The following is a 22,939-nucleotide window of genomic DNA, read 5'->3' as shown; positions in this document are numbered from 1 at the left end:
CCCCCCCTACATCAAGGCAGAAAGGTCACTGCCAGGAGAGCCCCCTGCAACCACAACCTTCAATTTCTTCCACTGGAGAAAGTGGGAGTGTAATGAGTGAGTGTCTGACTCCCCAAGACATGCCGGATGCTGCCTAAAAGACCAAACTGTTTCCCACCCCACTCAGAATATTAAGGCAATCAGCACAGCTGAATGGTTGAGAAAGACTGAAAGCAGGGAAGAGAGACCGTGGAGGCTTCTAGCTGCTCTGTAGACCTCCATCAGAAAGTTCTCCCCAGGCTGCATGGGTTGCCTCACCTACAGACCCCTTCCCCGAGCTGGTCCACAGGCACTGCAAATGCTCCATGCACCTCACACCCGCATGCCCACCCCAAGCCAGCTCCCAATGCATGTACAAATCATCTCTCATACAGTCATTGAGCTCAACTCTATGGGATTCAGAGAGGGCACACATATTTGAGCATTACGGGACACTGGCCTAGGGCATGCAAATGGGAGGCTCTCAGCATTCAGTCTTGCAGGATCAAGAGAACACGTACAATGTAAGAATTACCCACTAATTGGAATGAGAAGTGTAGAGTCTATAGACATGTCCATAGAAAAAGGTCTGAGAGAGCCTCAGAATCCCTAGCTCAGCTATTTGGAGAAAGTATTTCTCACCCAAAGACAGTAAAGATCGAAGATAACTACTTCTTCTAATGCAAAAACAGCAGTGCGAGATGTTAAGTAACACAATTCTGTAAAAATAAAAAAAATACAATAATATTCTAGTAACCAATTTCAAAGACATGAACATCTATGAGTTGCCTGAAAAAGAATTCAGAATAATTATTTTAAGAAAACTCAGTAGGCCACAGAAAAAAAGAGAAGAATACAAGAGTTCATTGATTCCTCAGTGAAATCAGGAAAACAATACAAGAACAAAAGAAGAAGTTCAATTAAGAGAAATTATTTAACAACCCAAACAAAAATTCTGGAGCTGAAGCATATACTGAATGACACTTTAAAAATGCAGTAGAAAGTGTCAACAGCAGATTTTATTATACATAAGAAAGAAGCTGTGAACTTGAACACATGTCAGTTAAAAATATCTAATCAGAGAGGGGAAGAAAGGAAAAAGAATGAAAAGGAAGAAAGAAATCTACAGGATTCATGGAAAACACCATCAAGGGAGCTAATCGCTGCATCATAGACGGTAATAAGGGGAAGAGAGGGAATGTGGCAGCAAGCATTTAAAGAACACTTATTTAAAGACTGAATACTTCCCAAATCTGGAGAAAGATACGAATATTCAGGTACATGAAGCTCAAAGACCTCCAATCAGATTCAACCCAAAGAGGAATTCACCAAGACATATTATAATCAAACTGTCAGAAATTAAACACAGAGAGTCTTAAAAGCAGGAAAGAAAAGGAGTTGAGAAGTGATGTATGCAAGATGGCTTAGACATACCTGGCACTTATGCCCCTCACAAAAACAACCAAAACTCAACTAGAGTGTCAGAGGGAAAGCATTAGAGTGCAGCAAGGGAGTGGTGAGATCCCTCTAGTGTTCAGAAGCCCAGGAAGGCAGCATAGTGCGGGTGATCGGGCACCCGGCCTCTGCCAACTCATGTTCCCTGCTGAGATTAGCTTGGAGTGGAGGGATTACCCTTTGAGGAGAAAAGGTGAGCAAAAGATCCCCATCAGCTTCCATTGCCACTGAAGACACCTGCAGTTCTTACTACAAGAGTATACCATAGCCATAGCAAGCCCTGAGCCTAGTTGGGGAGCTGCCTGTAATTCACACAGCTACGTTGCTTCCGATTAGGAGCACATGTTGTGCATCCCTCACTTTACCTTCTTTATGTAAGCTGCTGCAGTATGGTACCACCTTAAAACCAGATCCACTGCTAGAGTGTGTCCTGCTCTGAGGGCCAGTGGCCTCTGTGCACCTCCAGTCTTGGGTCTCCACTGTCATTCCATCGAGCTTACATGGGTGGGTGCCCAGCACTAGGGCCCAGGAACAACTGTGGACTCAGATCCTGCACATGAGACAAATTAATCCCAGGCTGGCGTAAATCCTGCAAGCTCATGCCCCTGTCTAGAGAAACAGCCCAGATGACCCACCAAAGGCAGACCTGCTGTTGAGACAGCAGAACCACCATGTTCCCTCACCTCCAGCTGGAGTCACAAGCCAGCAAATATGTCCCTGGCATTCATATCCCCTAACCATGGAGCAGTTATAGGCTATGTAACTTAGATGTGGAATCTAAAAATCTCAAACACAAAGAAACAGAGGGTAGAAGGGTGGTCACCAGGGGTTAAGGTGGGGGTTGGAGGGAAATAAGTAGATGTTGATCAAAAGGTGCAGACGTGCAGTCGTAAGATGTGTAAGTTCTGGAGACCTAATATACAACATGGTGATTGTATTTAATAATAACGTATTATATACTTGAAATTTCCTGAGGATAATAGATCTTAAAGATTCTCAACATAATGAATACATAGATGAAACAGGTGAAAATAATTATAGTGAGATTTTAAAAATTTTACATAAAATATCCAAAATATTTTACATTATTTTTTCCATACAGAATCTTCAAAATCTAGTGTTTGTTTTACACCTACAGCATAGCTCAGTCCAGTCTAGCCCCATTTGGCATGTCTCATAGCCACACATAATTTGTGACTCACTGGCTGCTTGGGTTGGAAGGTGCTTCACCAAGACAAGCTCAGAATTGGACACGGACTCGTAAGATGACTACTTATGGTACTTCCCATTTAAAGGATCACTTAAACTGGAAATTCAGAAAGTTTAAAATTATTTCAAGGCTGGGCACAGTGGCTCACGCCTGTAATACCAGCACTTTGGGAGGCTGAGACAGGTGGATCACCTGAGGTCAGGAGTTCGAGACCAGCCTGGCCAACATGGCAAAGTCACTTCCCTACTAAAAATACAAAATACTAGGCAGGTATGGTGGCAGGCACCTGTAATCCCAGCTACTTGCTGAGGCAGGAGAATTGCTTGAACCCGGGAGGTGGAGGTTGCAGTGAGCCGAGATCGCACCATTGCACCCTAGCTTGGGCAACAGGGTGAGACTCCATCTCAAAAATAAATACATAAATGGACTACTTCAGGTCCAAAAGGAATAAGTAAATCTTGGTGATGAAATGTCTTAGGAGATCACTGGGGAAGGTAGTTTAGATCATAGTTCCTTCTGCTACTCCTCAAATCACACTGTAAGGATTTCCTGGAAGGACTAACCCTGTCCCATTAAGCCTGGCGTTAGCCCTTCGAGACCTGTGAGTGTGACACACAAGCTGTCATGGAAAACTCTGGGAACATGCTTCTAAGGGATACCCGGTATGACTTCAGGGAATTCCGGTACAATCAGAAGGAAAAGCAAAGTGTAAACCAAAAGATTAAGCATGTGCCCTATATTAAAATGTCGCCATAACAAGCTCCCTTTTTTGTTTTAGAAGATGTAAGTTACATAGGGAAAAATTTAGTGAGTGACAAACTTTTATCCTTAGGCAAAATTTAGTCTCTTACCCAGATAGCAGTACTTCTTTAACCCAGATTACTAACCTTGGGTAAGTAGAAGCTTAACCTTCTATCCTTGTGTTTCAGAGGCTACTTTTTTTTTTTTTTTTTTTTTCCATTTTGCTGAACAACAAACTTGGTAATCCTGTTAATCCAATCAGGGTGTGTTTTCTTTTTTAATTTTATACTCAGCTATAGTCAAAACCATCATAAGGCCAAGCTGGGTAGGACCTTTGGGAATAGCCAGAGCCAGAGGCATTGTGGGTGGCAGATCTTCATAAGGTTGGTCTGTTTGTGGGTTGGAACCAGGCAATTTGTTTCTAGAGTTTTCCACCTAGAAAATAAAATGTGTGATGATTTCTAAGTAAGCTTTGTAGACTTACAGAATGTTGATTTTAGTTTTGAAAAAGAGATGAAAAGCTGAATACTTATACAGACTGAGTTTAAAGAAAGAATTTTGAGAGCTAGAGAAACGGTGGTAGGATTTTCTTCTTTAATACGGACACAGTCTTTTTTTTCTATTTTCGTCTTTGAAACATCAAGTCTTTTACAATCAGGCCCTAGACAGTTCCATATTTTAAACCTGTATTCATTGCTTAGAATATTGCTGCACTCATACATTTATTTCAGCTGAAGAGCCTGAAGACCACTGGCCTATCCACACTGTAAATGAAATGTATAGTATACTAAAAATAGCCTAAAGTTTAAAGGGTTCTACCCACCCTCAGAAATGGTAGGCTTAGTAGCAGTAAAACATCTCATCTCACAACAGGAAAAATGCAGATTCCAAGTCCAGTCCTAAGCATTCAAAGTGCATCAGGCTACAGACTTTGAAAGGATATAATGGGGGGGGGGGGTGGGAGTTAAAAAAAATCTTTAGAAAATATTAAAAGACTATGATTCATGTAATACAAAAACAATAACCTGAGTTTAACAAATATATTTGACCTTTAAAGTAATAAAAACAAATGTAAAAAGAGTCTCCAGTTTTCTATTACTGCCAAGTTTATTTTCCTTGTAAGTTTCAACCCGTTATGGTATAATAATCCCTCATTACTGTAGCACGATAATGCGCAGTCTCTACTCCACCTATAGTTGTCTGGTGTCTATTTAGTTTTATAGCTAGCAAGCAATTTGAGAATATGGTAATAAAGCCTCAATCACAGTAAAAAAAAAAAAAAAAGAATTAGAGAAATCATAGCATTTTTAAATTAGTTTTCAGCAGGAATTGCATACTCTTCTTAGCAACTCACTTCTCCTCCTTCTCCTCCACAAAGATGACAATGTTGTTATTCAAGGGTAAAAGCACCTGCTTTCTACTCCTAGTCTTGGCGATTGACTGGGCCCTGAGGAAAGGAATAGCAGGGCCTGGAGGTGGGGAGCGTCTACTGGTGGTCACTCAGCTCTCCTTCCTGTCTGAAAGGCCTGTCCAGGAAACTCCACAGGGGCAGTGAAGAGTCAAGTAGAGCTGAGTCCACAGTCAAGAGCAGGTTCCTATGAGGGCTTCATGAGGCAGGGCCTGGGAACAGAACACAGACAAATGAAGCTCTCAGAACACTTTCTGCAGACCCAGGTCTCCTGGACTGTTCTCATGTGGAGCTCTTCACTTCTTCTGATTGTATCATTATGTTAAACAGTCAGATTTTTAATTTGTAATTTTTAAAAGAAATGAAAGTCACAGAGTTCATTTAGAGAGCAATAGGGCAGAAAGGGAGAATGAATCAAAAGAATGGAATTCACACTTTCTTTGGATTTACCAGAAAGCCATGAACACAAACTGTATAAATAAAAATGTGTGGTTATTTGCTATATTTAGGCAGTAGGTTACTACTGTATTCTGAAGCCTGATACGGGAGTAGCATGGGGAGAAAAAAAACCTGAACATTTTCTTTTTAAAAATGTAATTTCCAGCATAGCTTTCATGTAGGAACTCTGTTTTGCATGCAGTTGCTTTCTTAAGTCAGTAGGTAGTGGTGGGTGGGCCACCTGGTCAAGGAGAAAGTCTCTGCAACTTAATTCTGCCATCATCCTATAGTACGCCAAAGGAAAATGAACAGTCCTACTTGAATAAGCAGTTCCTTCAGAAGCTCCTTGTTTTGTTTGGGTTTTTTTTTTGTTTGTTTGTTTTTTTTTTTTGTTTATTTCTTTGTTTTCCATTGTAGAGATCTAGGAGCAAACTGTATTGCTGTGTATATGACATTATTGCTTTTCTGCTCATTTTGTCTTAAGATGACCTTTTGCCCTGTCTGCATGAGAAAATGAAATGTCAGGAGGAAATGTATTCGGGATTTGATTGCTAGAGCAGTGAGGTCTGAATGCAAAATAGGAGCAGTAAGTTAAAATTGCAGCCCAGTTGTATTTTCATTCAGGTTGTTGCTATCGTATTCATGTATCAGAGGTCAAAAGAAGATATTATTCTATTAAATGGGATATAAAATGATATGCAGGGCTCCAGAGAGAAACTGGTCAGTGAGATCCATGTAAATATATGTGTGGATATGATTAAACTACTTTAGAATATCAATACTTGTAATTTTTTTCAAAACGCAATTAACATTCACCCAGGTAGCAGCTTACATGGTCTTAGACACGTCAATTTTTATTTACCCCTGGTAGGCATTGATGCTAGTGAAAAGGGATTTTTTTCCCTACATATTTGGGAAGTATTTATTTATTTATTTATTTATTTTATTTTATTTTATTTTTTTTGGCGGGGACGGAGTTTCGCTCTGTCACCCAGGCTGGAGTGCAGTGGCACGATCTTGGCTCACTGCAAGCTCCGCCTCCTGGGTTCAGGCCATTCTCCTGCCTCAGCCTCCCAAGTAGCCGGGACTACAGGTGCCTACCACCACTCCCAGCTAATTTTTTTGTATTTTTTTTTAGTGGAGACGGAGTTTCACGGTGTTAGGCAGGATGGTCTTCATCTCCTGACCTCGTGGTCTGCCTGCCACAGCCTCCCAAAGTGCTGGGATTATAGGTGTGAGCCACCGCACCTGGCCATATTTGGGAAGTATTTTTACAGATAATTGAAGATCAGCTTAATAAATACAGCAAAAAAAAATGTAATAAGGAGGGGTCACACACCAAAGAAAGAATTTTACTTTAGTAGACAAAGACGCCATTAAACACTTGAGTTGCCTTTGGCTCTTAGTGGTCACAAAAGGCTTCATCAAAACAGCAAATTGTAATTAAAACAGAGAGCTCAGTGAGTGGGCCAGGTCCAAGAAAACAGTCCGTAGATGCTTGTCAACAAAGATTTGCCGTTGCGGTTGTATTTGGTAAAATCCCATCCCAAGTTGTTTTTCTGATAGTGGAATTATATTATGCTTATACTGCTGGAACTCTATTTACCCTGTTGGAGCACTCCTGAGGAAGGAAGCTGAGTGTGCAACTCTGAAATTATTTAGAATTGACCTGAGAGTGAATCTGCAGAGACAAAGATAAAATCTTTAATAACATAACCAAAGGTAGCAAAACTGTCCCTGTGCACACCATTTTTTGGAACTGTCTTTGCCCTTGTAAATGAAAGACAGGTACCTGAAAGGGCTACATTACGACGACTGAACAACAATTTGGGAGAATGAATTAAGGTGACTCTTATTAGTTAGAGGCATTGTCAACAACAGGCTACCTGACTGCAAGACTGTTCTTTTTCCTGCCACCATGTTTTCCATGGACTCACTGTTACACATCCCATCTCATTTTTAGTGTGCCATATCTGGAACTATGTTAATTCTTGTGTAGTGATTACTTTGTGGCCTGAAATGATATTAGTTAAAACATCTTTTTGTTGTTTCAGCTTCCCTTTTCTACCATCTGTCTATAAAAAATTATCAAAGCAAAGATATAATACTTGAATATTGTTATTATTTGTTTAGTACTAACAGCAGATTCCCTCCTGAATTCATATTGATGAGGCTAATATCCTCTGACCCTGGGAACTTAGAATCTTAGGTTAGTATGGAATTATGTATCCAAAAGTAAATGAGCTCCTGACACATTACATGTCAATTTCATGTGAGAATGATCGGGCAGGTAGATTCCAGATATAAATAATTCTTCACAAATCCTTATGTTTTTAATGTATGCTTTTAGAAGACAAATGTAGAGGCTTCATGTTGTAATGAATTGTAGTGAGACCTAGTAATTATCCAAATGAGGAATCATTGCAGACCACATAGAGTGGTCCAGTTTCCCACTTTATTTTGAATCTCAAAGTGGACAGTAAAAACTATTCTTCATGTATTACTACATAAGAGATTCTCAGGGCTGGGCGAGGTGGCTCACGCCTGTAATCCCAGCACTTTGGGAGGCCGAGGCAGGCAGATCACCTGAGGTCAGGAGTTTGAGACTAGCCTGACCAACATGGGGAAACCCTGTCTCCAGTAAAAATACAAAATTAGCCAGGCGTGGTGACGCATGCCTGTAATCCCAGCTACTTGGGAGGCTGAGGCAGGAGAATGGCTTGAACCCGGGAAGCAGAGGTTGCAGTGAGCCGAGATCGCCCCACCACACTCCAGCCTGGGCGACAACAGTGAAACTCCATCTCAAAACAGAACAAAACAAAACAAAAAAAGATTTTCGGAAAATAGGTCTGTGTTTTAAGGACCTCAAAAGTATAGTATAACCTAAGTTTCTCTTTAAAGACAGGGAAAAAGCCCCAGTCCTAAGCAAGGCAGGGTGTACCTCAGTGCACTGTTGAGGGTCTGCCATGTGTGGTATCTTGACAACAGAGGTCAAGAGGATGTGGAGCGGAAGTGGACAAGCTTTTGCCATGTGATGCCTTACGAGCTTCAGTACTGACAGGGTCAGACCTTAGCATTTTTGTGAAAAACATCATTGGAATGGCGGGATACTGAAGAGAAAGGTGTGTTCCCAGAGCATCCTGAATTAGGAATACATCAGGCTTCTACCATCAACATATATATCCATGTTATTTTTCTTTTTCTGGATTTGCCATATTACGAGTTCAAAATATATTTTCTACCGTATATGGAAAAATGTGTTCTTCCTCTTTCTGTTCATGCAGTCAGTGGTGCTTATTCTTTGTCCGCTGTGTGTTCTCGGCCCTGGGGATATATTAGTAAACAAACGCAAAGTCCTTGCCCTCATGTGATGGTATCTAGTATTGGGGGGGCAAAGGAGGAAATCAAAGGGTTTTTTTTTTTTCAAGTAAAATATAAGGCTGTCAGATGGGGAGAAGTGCTAAGGAAAAAATAAAGCAATGAGAGTAGGTGTTCCAGTTTTAGATTTTGATGGCCAGGGAAGGCCTCAGTGTCACAGTGATGTTAGAGTGAACACCTGAAAGAGGTGAAGGAGGGGAGGGAGGAAGTCCTGTGGGCTTCCGGAAGAAGAGCTTTTTGGACAGAGAAAAGCAAGTTCCACAGGTCCTTGAATAGCAGTGTGTGCCGTGGAGGCAGATCCAAGCCCAGATACAGAACTGAGAGATTGGGCCAGGGGAAGGGGATGGCACATGGGTTTTCTAGGCCATTTTAAGGATTCCTGGTTTAGAAGGATTTTAAGGATGAGAAGCCATTGGAGTATTTTGGGCAGAGCTGGCACACTCTGTCTTGCGTTTCAACAGGACAGTGTGTTTTGAGAGGAGTGCACGTGGAGGGCAGGGAGGGAACAGGGAGAGCAGTCAGGCGACGGTGGGAGGAACGCAGGCATCAAGGTGATGAGCTCGGTCCAGACTGGAAATGGGAGAGGCGGTGAGAAATGGTGCAGTTCTGAGGATAGATGGACAAAACTTGCTGACCGAAAGGATATGAGGCATTAGAGAAAAGAAAGAATGAAGGAGCAAAGCTTTTATTGTCGAATTTCCTTCTTCATCACGTAAGAATTATCCCTAAGCTTTCTTCCTAAGTACTAGCTAATCATTTCCTAGAACCTGAAAGTGGTTGCAGACACAGGCACACCTGAGATACTGCAGGTTCAGTTCCAGAGTACTGCAGTAAAGCGAGTATCACAAGCAAGGCTCCCAGATCTGTTTCCCAGTGTATATAAAAGTTATGTTTAAGTGTACAGTCATCCATTAAGTGAACAGTATGTTGATGTTTTTAAAAAAAAAAAAAAAAAGGATGTACCTTAATTTTAAAATACCTTATTGCATACCACCTTCTATCAAAATAGCAAAAGAAGCTATTTTCAAAAGAAGCTAGTTTCATAAAGTGTCCTAGCAGAGTTCTACTTACACGTTAGGGGCCAAATCTATAACACAGGGCAGCAACAGAAACTAACAGAGACAGGGTCACGCCTGCTTTAAACTAGAATTCCTCTCATGGGGCTGGGCACATTGGCATTCTTAGTAAAGATCAAAATTCCATTAGCACGAAAGAAGAGGCTGTTTAGGAAGCAGGAAACACTATCTGCCACAATATGATTGATGAGCTTCTTGGGTCCAAGTTGACCACTTGAACACTGATTATCGTTTTCAGTCTCTGAGCTGGTGTGTCAAACCTTTAAAAAGTAATTTACTGGCTGGACGCGGTGCCTCACGCCTGTAATCCCAGCAGTTCGGGAGGCCGAGGCAGGCAGATCACGAGGTCAGGAGATTGAGACCAACCTGGCCAGCGTGGTGAAATCCCGTCTCTACTAAAATACAAAAACTTAGTCGGGCTCGGTGCTGCGGGCCTGTAGTCCCAGCTGCTCAGCTGGCTGAGGCAGGGGAATCGCTTGAACCCAGTAGATAGAGGTTATGGTGAGCCAAGATCACGCCACTGCACTCCAGCCTGGAGACAGAGCAAGACTCCGTCTCAAAAAAAAAAATAATAATTTAGTAATATACTTCTTGCTGCTGCTGCTTCTACACACCAGCTTTCATTTAAAACTTAAATTTCACTGTTGGTCTTAGGAAAAAAGATGCAAATCACATCTTCTCTGAAAGGAAGAAAGGAAGTAAACCCTCCCAATGATGTTGTTGCATAATTAAGAAGTATGACCTTCGTACTGCCCAGAAAGAGAATACAAGGAGAAATCAATGAAGAGAGAAATTTTAAGTTATGTTTCTTGCCACTGCTCTCCAGAGCATCATTCAGAGTTATTTTTCTTTACTCTGAGACAATTTTATTTTGTCCTCAGATCCTCTGGATGGCATTTACTTAACATGGCTGAGTGTGTAATCCTCTAGAGACTTGGCTAAAACTAATACCTGCTGAATAGTCCTGAGATTAAAGTTATGTTTTCCTAAAATGTTTTGAAGAGGAATATTTGGTTTGGTTCAGTAAAATGTAGACTCGGAGACTGGTAAAATGCAAAGCTACATTACTGGGTTTTGTAACCTCTGCCCCTATAAGCCTGTTTTAAGTTAGAAATGGAACACAGTATTTGCAAACCCATCAACCCTCGAAGGCTTCCTTAACAGGGCAGGCTTTGTTTTCTGGCCCCCTTACCCCCTTTTTTCTGCTTTGTCTTTTCTTCTGGTCTGATGACTCATGCACTGCCCCACCTCTGCTGTGCCTTTTGTTTGTTGATTGACACACTGATGTAATTTATTTTAGACAATAGCTTTGCAGCTGGAGCTGTAGAATGAGTGGATGAGGTGGCTTTCCTTCATGTATTTTTCAGGTGGATTTTCCCAGTAGTATCAGTTGCTTCAAAGACTAATGAGAAACTGTCCCTATCACCTTCTCTCCTTTTGTCCCCTTTCAAGTGATCTAAACATTTTTTCTTCGTTCTCTTTTCATTGTGTAAATGCTCCAGCTTCATGAAATTGTATGCGTTACACTGGTTTCCTGAATCTATTTTTAAACTACCTTCAGACTGTTTTATTAAACTTTGTTTCTATTGGGGGTAGTTCTTTTCTGTATTTTAATCTTGCCACCAGGCAGTTTAGGAGTAGATTGATTAATAAATTCATAAAATGAAAAGGAGTTTAGAATACTTATGTCCTGTGAAGATTATCTTGTTCGGTCCTCTAATTTCACAGTGCATGTGCTGATGTGTGATACTGATGACATTTTTTGTTAGCAGATGCCCTGATGAAGCCACCATGTAGCCTTCCGAGATAATGCTTAGCATGTTATTCTTTATTTTGTTACTTCTTTATTGAAATTAGAATGTGTATTTAGTAATGCTTTAAACTGAAAATAACAATATTTGATAAACAGTGGTTTAACCCACAGGATATTTATTATTCATACTTAACATGATTCCAGAGGGAGTAGCCTTAGGGTTGGATCCAGCGCATCATGTCAACATGGCCGTCTCCGTCTTTCCATTTTTCCTCAGACGTAGCATGTTGTCCTATTTCCTCATATCTACTGCCCAAGCCATGGGGCAGCAGCTGTAGGAGTCATGTCCGTGTTAAGGAGGGAATAAGAATAAGAGGCTAGGCCAGGTGTGGTGGCTCACACCTGTAATCCCAGCACTTTGGGAGGCCAAGATGGGTGAATCACCTGAGGTCAGGAGTTCGAGGCCAGCCTGGCCAACATGGCGAAACCCCATCTGTATTAAAAATACAAAAATTAGTTGGGCGTGGTGGTGTGCACCTGTAATCCCAGCTACCTGGGAGGCTGAGGCAGGAGAATTGCTAGAACCCGGGAGGCGGAGATTGCAGTGAGCTGAGATCACGTCACTGCCCTCCAGCCTGGACGACAGAATGAGACTCCATCTCAAAAAAAAAAAAAAAAAAAAAAAAAGAGTGAGAGGCTAACCCCAGTGACTTCTCCTTAAAGTTTGTCCCTTTTATCAGAAAGCAAAATCACTTTCCCAGAAGCCCCCCAAAAGACTCTTCCTCACCTCTTACTGACCACAATATCACATGGCCCAACTTAGCTACAAGAGAAACTGGAAAAGTAAGTATCTCTGGTTTTATCAGCCTTTGTAGTGAAAGACATGTAAGAGTAGAGGGAGTTGAGAATGGCCTTTGGCCAACCAACCGTGTCTGTCAGAGTATTCACCCTAAAATCTGTATACATATAATCTGTATTTTCATATCAATGGAGGTGATATAGCTTAAGAGCCATGGGTTTTGAACTCAGATTGCCTTGGTTCAGATCCCAGTTTCATTTCTTCCTTACTTTGACTTTGAACTTCTCTTTGCCTTTGTTACCTTAACTGTAAAGCAGGGATGGTAAGTTATCAGTTGTGTATGAATATTGTGTGAATGACCTGTTCTTAGCATGTTGGCACTCAGTAAATGTCATCGGCAACCAACGTTCACACCCCACTTGAATACTGGCCAACCCCAGAACATACTGAATGTCTAGCAGCTTTTTCCCATTGTTAAACCAAACAGCTTGAAAAGGTAGCACTTCTAAATTACTAACTTAAAACTGACACATACAAAACCCAATCTGACTAGAAAAATCCCTAAGACGGATGTATAGTCAAAACAGAATTTGCCTGCCTTTGTTGGGACAGTTTATAACTGACATGTTCTTTGGTTTAGAAATAAAACACTTGAAGCTTTCTATAAATTCTTCATGTGTTGAGGCAGGATGGTGGAATACTTATTTTGACCAGAATGTATCAAATTAAGAATCTAAGACCTGTGTATAATTTGCAACATACATGATAGTTCTATGTATTGATTGGGATAGAAACTGGGGAAAAAAAAAAAAGTGCCAGAGCTATGGAAAAAGAAAAAAATCTTAGAAATTCAAGAGACAGGGGAATCAAGGAACTTTTTTGAAACATAGTAGGTACTCAGTACATAGTTGATGATAAATATTGTTAAGTGAGAAAGGCATCAGAAAATAACTTGAAATTCTGCAAACTTCATACTGTTCGTAGCAGCAGCTGTTCGTAATAACCAGAGAAGTGGGTAATCCTTGCAGAAAAGCAATAGAGGGAAACCCAGAGCAGCTTCTAGAAAGTGGTATGGTCTCATCGGGGACTGTACAGGAGAGTCGCTCGCCATGGAATGTTCCCTCAAGATGAGCCTTTCTGGGGTTACGGGGAGTCAGAAAAAGAGGAAACAACCATATCCAAGCCAGTTTCAGATGAGGCCTGGATAACCTGGGGAGGCTCAGGTGACTTTAGTACAGTGCCACAAGAGCCATGTAGCCACCGAAAACCAGAGGTGACAGCTCCTCCAACTTAGACCCTTCTCGTTCCTGAGTGTTCCAAACTCATGGTGTTCCATCTGGTAGCCAGTAACTCCAAGTTGACATTCCCTCAGAATCTAGAACAAATGAGAACTAAAATTCTAACTTACTTTCTTATCTAGATCATTGAATCAATCAGTCAATCTCTGTAGTTGCTTCTCACGTCCCCAGTAAGTGCCCAAGTAATTTGTCAGTTTGGGAAATGAAGCGAAGTCTTCAACAGCCATTCACGTTCTCCAGGTGGGTCATACAGTAGGTGTGCTGCACACGTGCATTTTGAACAGTTTTTTGACTGCCGTTGTTCTCTGGCTTTGCCTTCAGAAAACCCGCTATGAAATGTATGTCAGCATTCTCAAGGAAGGAGGCAAACAGCTCCTGAGTAACGATGAAAGCGAGGCTGCAGGACTGAAGAAGTCGCACTCGAGTCCTTCGCTGAACCCGGATACATCTCCGATCACTGCCAAAGTCAAGCGTAACGTGTCAGAGAGGAAGGATCACCGACCTGAAACACCAAGCATTAAGCAAAAAGTTACTTAGAGTCCATCTGCGGCCAGGAAGTGCTGGTCATGGAGCAAAATAGGGTTTTTCAAGATCTTTCTGGTAATCCGTGAATATATTTAAAAAAAAAAAAAGTCTGCGACAAAATGGTGCATTAGTAATTTTTTCTATTGTATATTTTTGTTAGTTTCTGTACAGATTGTCTTTGCTCTTGATTTCTTTTGCTTTGATGATTTTTGCAACTTGATAGCTAATGCACCTTTTCTGTGAGGAGGAGGGGATCGTGATTTCAGAATGAATTATGTATCCCTTCTCTTTTGGTTTTCTCTTGTTTGCAGTCTGCTCAGTTGTTTTATGTATTCTCACATCAACTGTTAAATTTTTTTTAAGGTTAAAGAATTTAATCCATTGTGAAACGCTTAACTGGACAAACTGTAGTTTTAGTAAATTCTAGCTGGAGTTAATATACGCCTTTATATGTGAAATCTTGCCCAGTCACAGAGGTAGAATTGAGCACTCACAGATGCTCCAGTAAGAATGGCAGTGCTGGGAATCTAGATGCTCCAATATGAGGCAGCTGCGTGTGCAGCTTAGCACTTCCTGTTGAGATCGGACCCTGCTGGAAGCAGGGAGAAGGAGCTTGAAGATCATAGGATTGAGAACGTAGGGAAGCACATTAGCTTGCTTGAAGTGCTGATTCCATTTCAGCCAGGCAAGGGAAAGAGGAAGTGGAGTCATTTTGCCTTTGAAGGTTGAGGAAAGATTGATACCCAGTTGATTTTGTTTGCTAAAGGATGGGGGCTGTAATCGGCCCTTGAGGAGCTGCAGCAGTAGGCATGTGCGCAGTCTGCAGGAAATTGTTACCTCACTCCCACAGGGTCTAGACTAGAAATCCATCATCTCTATCGTGGATATCCTTCCATACAGGAATAGATTCTTTCTTACTCTACATATGTGTGTGTGCGTGCGTGTGTGTGCATGTGTGGGCATGGGGTTGTGTCCTGGTCGTGATGTTGGGGTCCTCCTTCCTAACAAAATAATACTAAAATGAAACCGCTTTTGTTCTGTCCTTAAGTCAAGACAAAATAAGGAAGGAAAAAGTAGCTGCAGTTGTCCACAATGGATATTGGTTCTTTAAAATATATGTGAAAGTAACAGTCAGAATGAATTGTGGTTGGAAAACTGAGGGATCCGCTGGTCGCAGGTGCAAAGTGACTTTGTTTATTTTTGTCTCAGTCTCCTTGATAGCTACTTCACTCTGCTACTACTCAACTTTCTCCTAAAAATACTTTATCTATTTTCAGTCCTTTCTTTCTGTCTACTCAAAATGGTTCTATTAACTTTGCAGTCATGAGCTTGTTCCAGTTATAGTCCCTTTGAAATTCAGGGTGATCAACAGAATATTCTCCTGTAGAGGAAGAGAAAGGAATGAAAGTTGAGCCCACTGAGACCTAGAACTTTGTGATTTCCTCACCTTGAAACTCTAATCCCTAAAGTTATAGTCTCCACAAGTGGCACAACTGCAGAACTAATAGAATCACTCCGATGATTCTTTTACCTCCCTTAGAAGTGTTCTGTAGTTCTGCAGTTTATTTGGTGAAGGTACTATGACCAAAGAATCAGCTGCTCTAAGTGAATAGCATGGTTCCAGTGAATTAGAGAAAACCTGCTGTACAACCATGGTAGTGTCTAAGTGATATGTTATTATGATATACTAGCATTTATTTACAGAATTATTTATTTAATGTTTACTTCCTTCCCCTCTGTAAATGTCCATATTTGCTGTTGCCCAGGGAAGGGTTATCCTTCTCTAGGGTTGCAGTTGCTTTCTTTGTAATAAGTATTTTGCACACCTTTAAAAAAAAAAACCTTACTTTTAACTCTCTGCCTTGTTTGGGTAAAGGCAGTAACTAAGTTTATGTTTCAGAACTGCAAAACAAACGGGATAGTTACCAATATGGCCCATGTATCACATTGACTTTTGTAGCTTCTCACTGAATGCAACATATCCACGAGCAAGTTGTCTATCTTTCTACCTGATAATCTAAATTATCAGCGTATTTGTGTTCTGCCTAAATATTTACACTAAGCAGAGGGGAGAGAGGTACCTAGACCATGTCATCTACGAGCTTCAGTAACTGAAGAAAAAGGAACTTGCCTGAGTGGCTTGAATGTGTTTGCCCACAGTCTGTGTCTATGTATATAGAATGTCTGTATGTATTTTACTTATTTAATATACATTGAATGGTACCTTGCTACAGTATTTCTGACATTTAGACTATTGAAATACTCAGCTAGCATCAGCATCACTATAGCACTGTCCGTGACATATGACTCATTAATATTAACTCCAGGGACTGCTGGATAGGCTCATAGATCATTGGATACAAAGGGCTCTTTTGAAGCTTCAGTATACCATGTTTGCATAGTTTATCTTCAAAAAAACTTTAAAGGTTCTTTTGTGAGCCAGGATCTCAGACTGCCATAGCATGATGCTGTCCATCTTTAGCGCATGAGCTGAGAACACGTCTTCCCTGAGGCTTCTGGAAGGATGTTGTCATGAGTGCATGAAGGAGGCCAAGAGTTTATGCTGTGGGAGGAAACAGTCACTGATTTGCCTAGATTCTGAGAGTCTGGCCCATAGCCAACCACATTTTCTTCTGGGATAATTTCTTTTCTGTGGTATCTAGCCAGAAGAAATTGAGGATGTTTCCTTTCATAGCTGCTCCAAGCCTGTTGCTGAATTCACGGTACAAGGGAGGACCCCTTCCCTTTCTTCTGAAGGTACGCCACCCACCTCTGTCCCCCACCCACCTCTGTCCCCCACCTCAGCACCCAGGAGCCTTGGGACTTCCTTCCATATGATAAATCATTCTTCTTCACATCAATACACTTCATATTGATTTCTAGTATAAAAAATCTTGATAGCCATCAGAATACCTTGGTCATAGTCTTGTTGCAAAATTGACCAGACAGGTGGCCCATGTATAAAATCTGTATTTTAAAGGTTGTTCCCACCTCGCATGCTGGCTTTTACAGGGAGGTGTCTGGGATTCCTCTTTAGCAATCAAAACTTAACTACTAGGATGCAGAGTCCTTACTTTATCGTCAGTCCATAGGCATTTCTGAAGTGCACTTTTTTGAAACCTCATTTTGCTAACTCAGCAGTGTCTCATTAAACTGAGCAATACTTTTGTGAATTTTAATTAATCTCAGTAAAACCATGTTGGGAGAGAGTCCTCTGATGGAAATGTATTCCCTGGATTATGTGGAACCTTTTTATTGCTCTTAGATGTAGAGGATAGAAAGCATTTTTTGGTGCATTGGTCTTGTGCCAAACACAAGACCCTCTATGCTTCTCCAACTGTTATCCTAATCTAGCAAATGAGGACTGATCCCTAGGCAGAAGTGGCATGAGGAATTAACTCTGGAAGAGGAAAATCTGGCTGGCTTTCCAATGCTAAGATAGGTTTGTATTTCACCCAATGGCCAAGCTACAGAAATTCTGAGATTGTGGAAGAATTTATGCAACCAGCAGGGAAAGAGGCCTCTTACTGCCTAAACACAAAGTTACACTGAGCTTTTCTACTGTCCTTTGCCTGTTGTTCCCTCTATCATGTAAAGATCTGGGAAGAATGAAAGGCAGGGACTGCTTGTCATGAGCTGCACTCTTCTCTTCTTAGCTAATCATTGACAATTGGAAGAAAATTGACTTTAAAGAAGTTTCTCCATTGTCTTACTATCAAAACCTTCTTGGGTTTTGTTAATTGTCCTTGAATTTGAGTTCCTTCGGCATTTTTCCTTGTAGTCATCCATTAAGCTTGTTGCATCCTAAATCCACAGGAAGTTTAGCTTTGCAGGTTTGAATCTCTGTAATTTAACTCCTGTGGACTTGGTCGAGTTTTCAGCAGGTTGGGAGCCACACCTGTTAATTTCAGCAATGAGTCATCCCTTCACTTTTCAAACGACAGAATTTTTTCCAGTTGTAAAATTAACACTGTAAAACAAAGAACCAAAGGTGGCGTCCTAACAGTCCTTAAACCTAAAGTCTAATTTATGAGTCATTGTCCAAGCTGGAGGTCTCAAAGCATGTAAGTTACTCTGACAGTAAATGGGAAGTCAGCCTTGCAGGCACATGTGCCTCTAGGCCTCCTCCTACCTTTCTCCACAGCTTTCTGGCCATCTTTTCTCCCAGGCCATGCCACTGCTCTGCCACAGTTCAGCACATTTCTTTCCACCAGTCTTATAGCATCTTACGTGATCAAATCATCACAGAATAGCCCCATGATGGATTATTGATAGCAATAGAGAGGTGCTTTGTCACTGATTTTTCTCTCAGATTCCTTTTCCATCTCTCACCCATAAAGGAAGGACTGAAATCCAAAGGCATTCTCCTTTTGTACCTACAGTATCCAGAACCAACGTGGGTAGCCTTCTGCTGATGACAATAATTGGCCCATTGCATGCAGAGAGAATGTCTTCACAGAGAGAATGTCATTAAATACTTGAATCTGCATGACAGTTTGACTTGAATGCAACAGCAGGAAAATTTTGCAAGTTACATAATTGTATATGCAGTAGGTTTTCTTAAGTCTCTTCGGTTCATCCTTTGTAATTTATGTGTGTATCTGTAGTATTGCAGGCTTTTGGAGAATATTCTTACAGATAGTACGTCAGTCATCAAAGAAAATGCTGTCACCTGCCATTGTTGTATTTGTGGGTATTTATAGTTGTATGTATGTAAATGCATTAGTGTGTAGATTGCGTATCAGTATATGGTACATGTACATCAAAATTATTTTTGTCCTTAATCAGTGTGATATGAAAAGCAAGTACAACCTCATAGGACTGATTATATAATGAAGTTGTTGAGAGTATATATAGCGGTATTGTTTTATTAAACTTAAATTCAAATAATATTTTGATTAAAATTTTTAATAAGACTTTATGCTAGAAAATTCTGTCTTTGAGCTTCGAATCACCAGGGCAAAAATGACTTTGAACTAACCTTGTGAATCTTTTGCAGTGTACTGTGTGCAATACCAAGGGCATAGCTCCCTGTAATTTGGGAAATACAGAAAGAAAAGAAAAAAAAAAAAAAAAAGGCAGCCTGTGCAGTCTTAGTAACTTTAGTATTAAGAGCACTTAAAGTGAAACTGACAAATTTGGGCTTATTACAAAATGTGATGCTTTAAAGCACACGTTCTTTATTGTTGTTGTAATTAGTCCATAAAAAATATAGCTTTCAGAAGAATTAAGTACCCACCATATCATTGATGTATTTGTGTATATTTTACGGGAGATCAAACCACTCTCGTGGTGCCGCATCCGTACTCGCTGGACTTGGAAGAAATTCACAAGCACTAAAGTATATCAGGGCATCCCAGGATTGGGTACTGGATCCTAGGTTTGCAGTTGCACAAATTAGCATCTAGTGTCACAGGTAAAAGATTTTCAGGACCAGGTTTAAACTTTGTTTTAAATATTTTTATACTTAGGTCTCTTTTTCCTGCCTCTCCCCAAAGAAGAGCCACTGGCCTTAGTTGTTTGAGCTTACTGCTTATATTATAGAGTGTAAATAGATAACTAGAGACTAAACTTTTATTAACTAGCATGTTTGGTATATTTAAAGCAGTGACTGAGTGTGTTTGAGTGAGCGGCTGGGGTCGGTGTCTTTTGTTTAAACACACTGCCTCGTGTCTTCGCAGCTGATTCAGAGAGTTTGAATTGTGCGATGGGAAACCCACTTCAGCTCTAGGCTGCAGTAATGTGTTGGTAGTTACACTTGAGGTGTTTTTTTTTTTTTAAATTAACTCTATAGTCTCAAACTATTTTTGCAAATATATCATTTTTCCTAATTGGTTCTTGACGTGCAGTGGACTGGCTCTGTGAATGATTGGCAGGGTCTTAGTTTTGCGAGAGTATTTCCTTCTAAGAATTATTGTGATCTGCAGAAACAGCCACTTGATTCAAAAATCATGTAGAAAAGGAGTAGGAGAAACAAAACGTTTCATTTGTGGGCCTTAACCATTTGAAATGTTTGAACTTTAACATAAAGCCATAGAGTTTATCAAGCCAAGTAACCATTTGACATGGATAGTAATATCCACTCTAGAGAGAGTATATATGCACATTGATTTTTAATGCCGTTAAGATACTTTTGTAAAACTGTAGGAACAAGAGTAATTAGACCAAATGGAAGCTTAGGGGACAGTAAACTGGTTGCTTTCCATTTAGGGTAACCATGCATGTGGTTAGTCCTCCACTCCTGAGATTCAGAACCAATTGACTGTCCCCTTAGGTATATAAGGAGAAAAGTTGACATGTCTGGGACCTCTGACATGTGTACACACGCTTGCACACATGCACACACAGTGAATGTTTTAAGTTATACAAACATAAGACCTTAAGATGCAAAGAGCCAGAATATTCTAAAGAGGTGATGAACAAAGGAGATGGAAACTGCATCACAGATGTTTTCCAAGGGCCAGGGTGGAATTTGAGCTCAGTCAGAGTGTCTGACTTTGAGATGCGTTGTATTTTTAACACATAAATGAGAGGGGATCCATATGACATTCTTTGTTGTGGACCACCAGATTGAAAGCTTTCTTGTAATTCACAAGCAGCAGCTCTCCAGCAGCTCTCCATAGCCTGGGTGAAGTCCCAGAAGCTGGTGTGCATCATTTTCCAAGGTGGTAGAGCTGCTTGCTCTGCAGATCATTCCTTTGAGAGATGAGTACAAGTGAAGAAACAAGGAGGCACTTCCTCTAGGAGCACTGATGTGCCTCGTCCACACTCCCCTCTGAGCTTGACTGAACATGCTGAGAGAGCTCCAATTGAACATGCTGAGCAGTTGAGCACTTTTCCATCAGCAACAACAGTGAGGATGGAAATGGAAAGGAACTGAACTAAAATGCATTTCCCTTTGCAGGGCAGAGAGCTAAGCTCTTAGGAATAGTGTTGTAGAAATAAGCACCCTAACTTCAATTCCTGAAAATGTTGGTTAATGGAGAGAATTTTGGAGTTTCACTTAATTATTATTTTCCCATCAGTCGACATAAATAAGTGTTCAGAGACTCCTAGAAGAGTCCCAGCCCAGCTCTGCAGGTCTGAAGCTCACTGCTCTGAGCCCTGAATACCAGAGCCCTGCAGAGGGTGGTGATAACGCACCATCTCTGCAAAGAGGAGCCTCTCCCCCGGCCGCCACTTCACTCAGGCTTCTACTGAGCCGCAAGGACAGCCTGGGTTCCAAATGGCGCTTCCCCTGCTTTAGGGATCTGGGTGTCCTGATAACGTGACTGTGCCGAGGCAAGGTATCAACTCCGAAAGTGACTGAGTCACTGAGCGTGGCACGTGAATAAACGTCATGACAAAGATTCTCTGAGTGAGGCTAATGCCACATATTTTACCTTTGCAAAAAATAAACTGGCACACTGAGTTCTAACCACGGATGGATGATATCTTTGCCACCACACCCAGATTCCTAGAAATGGCCAACGTTTCCTTTCTGGGGGAAGGGTGGAGGAACACTCAAGTGCTAGCTTAGCAGCTTTGCTCAGTCCAGATCAGAGCTATACGGTAAAGGCCTAAGCACCTCCCTGCAGTCTCTTCTATCTCAAGTTTTAGGAACCCCTTTCTAGAACAGAAATGTACACTCGCAGAGAATTTACATTGTCAGCCTTGATTACCATAGGACAGGCAGAAAGGTGGTAATTTTTATCTTGTAATATAAAAGAAGCTTTTAACTTTTCCAGCCTATTATAATAACTGGGTTATATTCACTGTGACTCAAACTAATTGGCATTGTGGAACATTTCTTTACCTTCAAAGTTTTCTCCACCAGTCATTTCAGTTCTATTGCAGTCCTGGTGCCATATGTCCCCTGCAAATTGTGAAAGTAATTAGTGACAAAATAGCAACCTGCTCCTTTTCGATGGCCAAACTGTCAGCATTAGCAGATTTGGGTAAGCACGTGGGTACTATAACACGTACTGGAAACCTGTTCCTCATCACCACCTACCAGATTCCGGAAATGCCATCTTCTAGAAAACAGTGGCATTTATGGTGGTCTTCTTTTGAATGGAACAGTAATTTGTGTGGATATTGTTAAAGTGTTTAAAGAATATTTTGACAATTAAGTTTACATTTTACAATTGCTTTATTTTTTATTAAAATAGTTGTATATAAATATTACCCTATTTCACTGTTGTTCAAGTAAACCTAAACCTTGTAGGCAAGTGAGTCACCTAATATGTATAGAAGCTGTGACATATAGAGTACATTTATTGTGTAAATGTTTATGAATATAATTGTTCCTGTGTTTTTATAAGTTGGGGATATTTTGTTGTTTTACAACAACAAAATTTATTGCATTTAAATGGTTTTTATGTAATAGAAATCATGCAAAATAGTGAAGGATTTAAAATATGTATATGATATATGTAAATGTACAAACTTTAGAAGGAAATAAATCCAACAAATTTCAATCATTTGGGGGAATGTTTTTATTTGCTTATTTAAGCAGCTGTAATAATACCTTTAAAAAAAATCAAATAACATCACACTCTGCCTGCCTCCATAGAAAAGACAACCGCAAGCCCCATGTTGAAAGATGTGGCCAGAGTGGTTGAACAAAGTGGTGAGAAAATCAGACTAACACCGACTCACCTCCGCGCATTTCTGTAAAGATTTGTGTGTGAATACTTTAGAGATCTGTTGTCTTCGTTAAGGGGCTTTGAGCAGGGGAGGAGGAAATAAACTTTTTGAAGCAATTTCAAGAGCCGTTTGCATTCACATTTATTTCTCATCAAGGCAAAGAGACCATGCAGCTACTTACTGTCCTAAAATGCAAATACTGATCTCCAAAT

The 22,939-nt window shown here is 40.7% G+C and overlaps 1 protein-coding gene across 2 annotated transcripts in view; it reads left to right on the top strand.

The window, feature by feature from the left end:
• The window catches only part of PSD3 (pleckstrin and Sec7 domain containing 3), a 483,052-nt gene extending 460,491 nt beyond the window's left edge, over window positions 1-22,561 (top strand). For both annotated transcript variants that reach the window (XM_023216635.2, XM_023216636.2), the window contains one exon: window positions 13,896-22,561. In XM_023216635.2, coding sequence (XP_023072403.1) covers window positions 13,896-14,111 — 216 coding nt within the window. In that variant the 3' untranslated portion in view covers window positions 14,112-22,561. The remainder of the gene's footprint in view (window positions 1-13,895) is intronic.
• The last annotated feature ends 378 nt before the right edge of the window (window positions 22,562-22,939 follow it).

The sequence above is a fragment of the Piliocolobus tephrosceles genome, chromosome 7, assembly GCF_002776525.5.
Source record: "Piliocolobus tephrosceles isolate RC106 chromosome 7, ASM277652v3, whole genome shotgun sequence".
NCBI classification, from domain to species: Eukaryota; Metazoa; Chordata; class Mammalia; order Primates; family Cercopithecidae; genus Piliocolobus; species Piliocolobus tephrosceles.
This window is presented reverse-complemented; position numbering and strand designations above follow the sequence as displayed.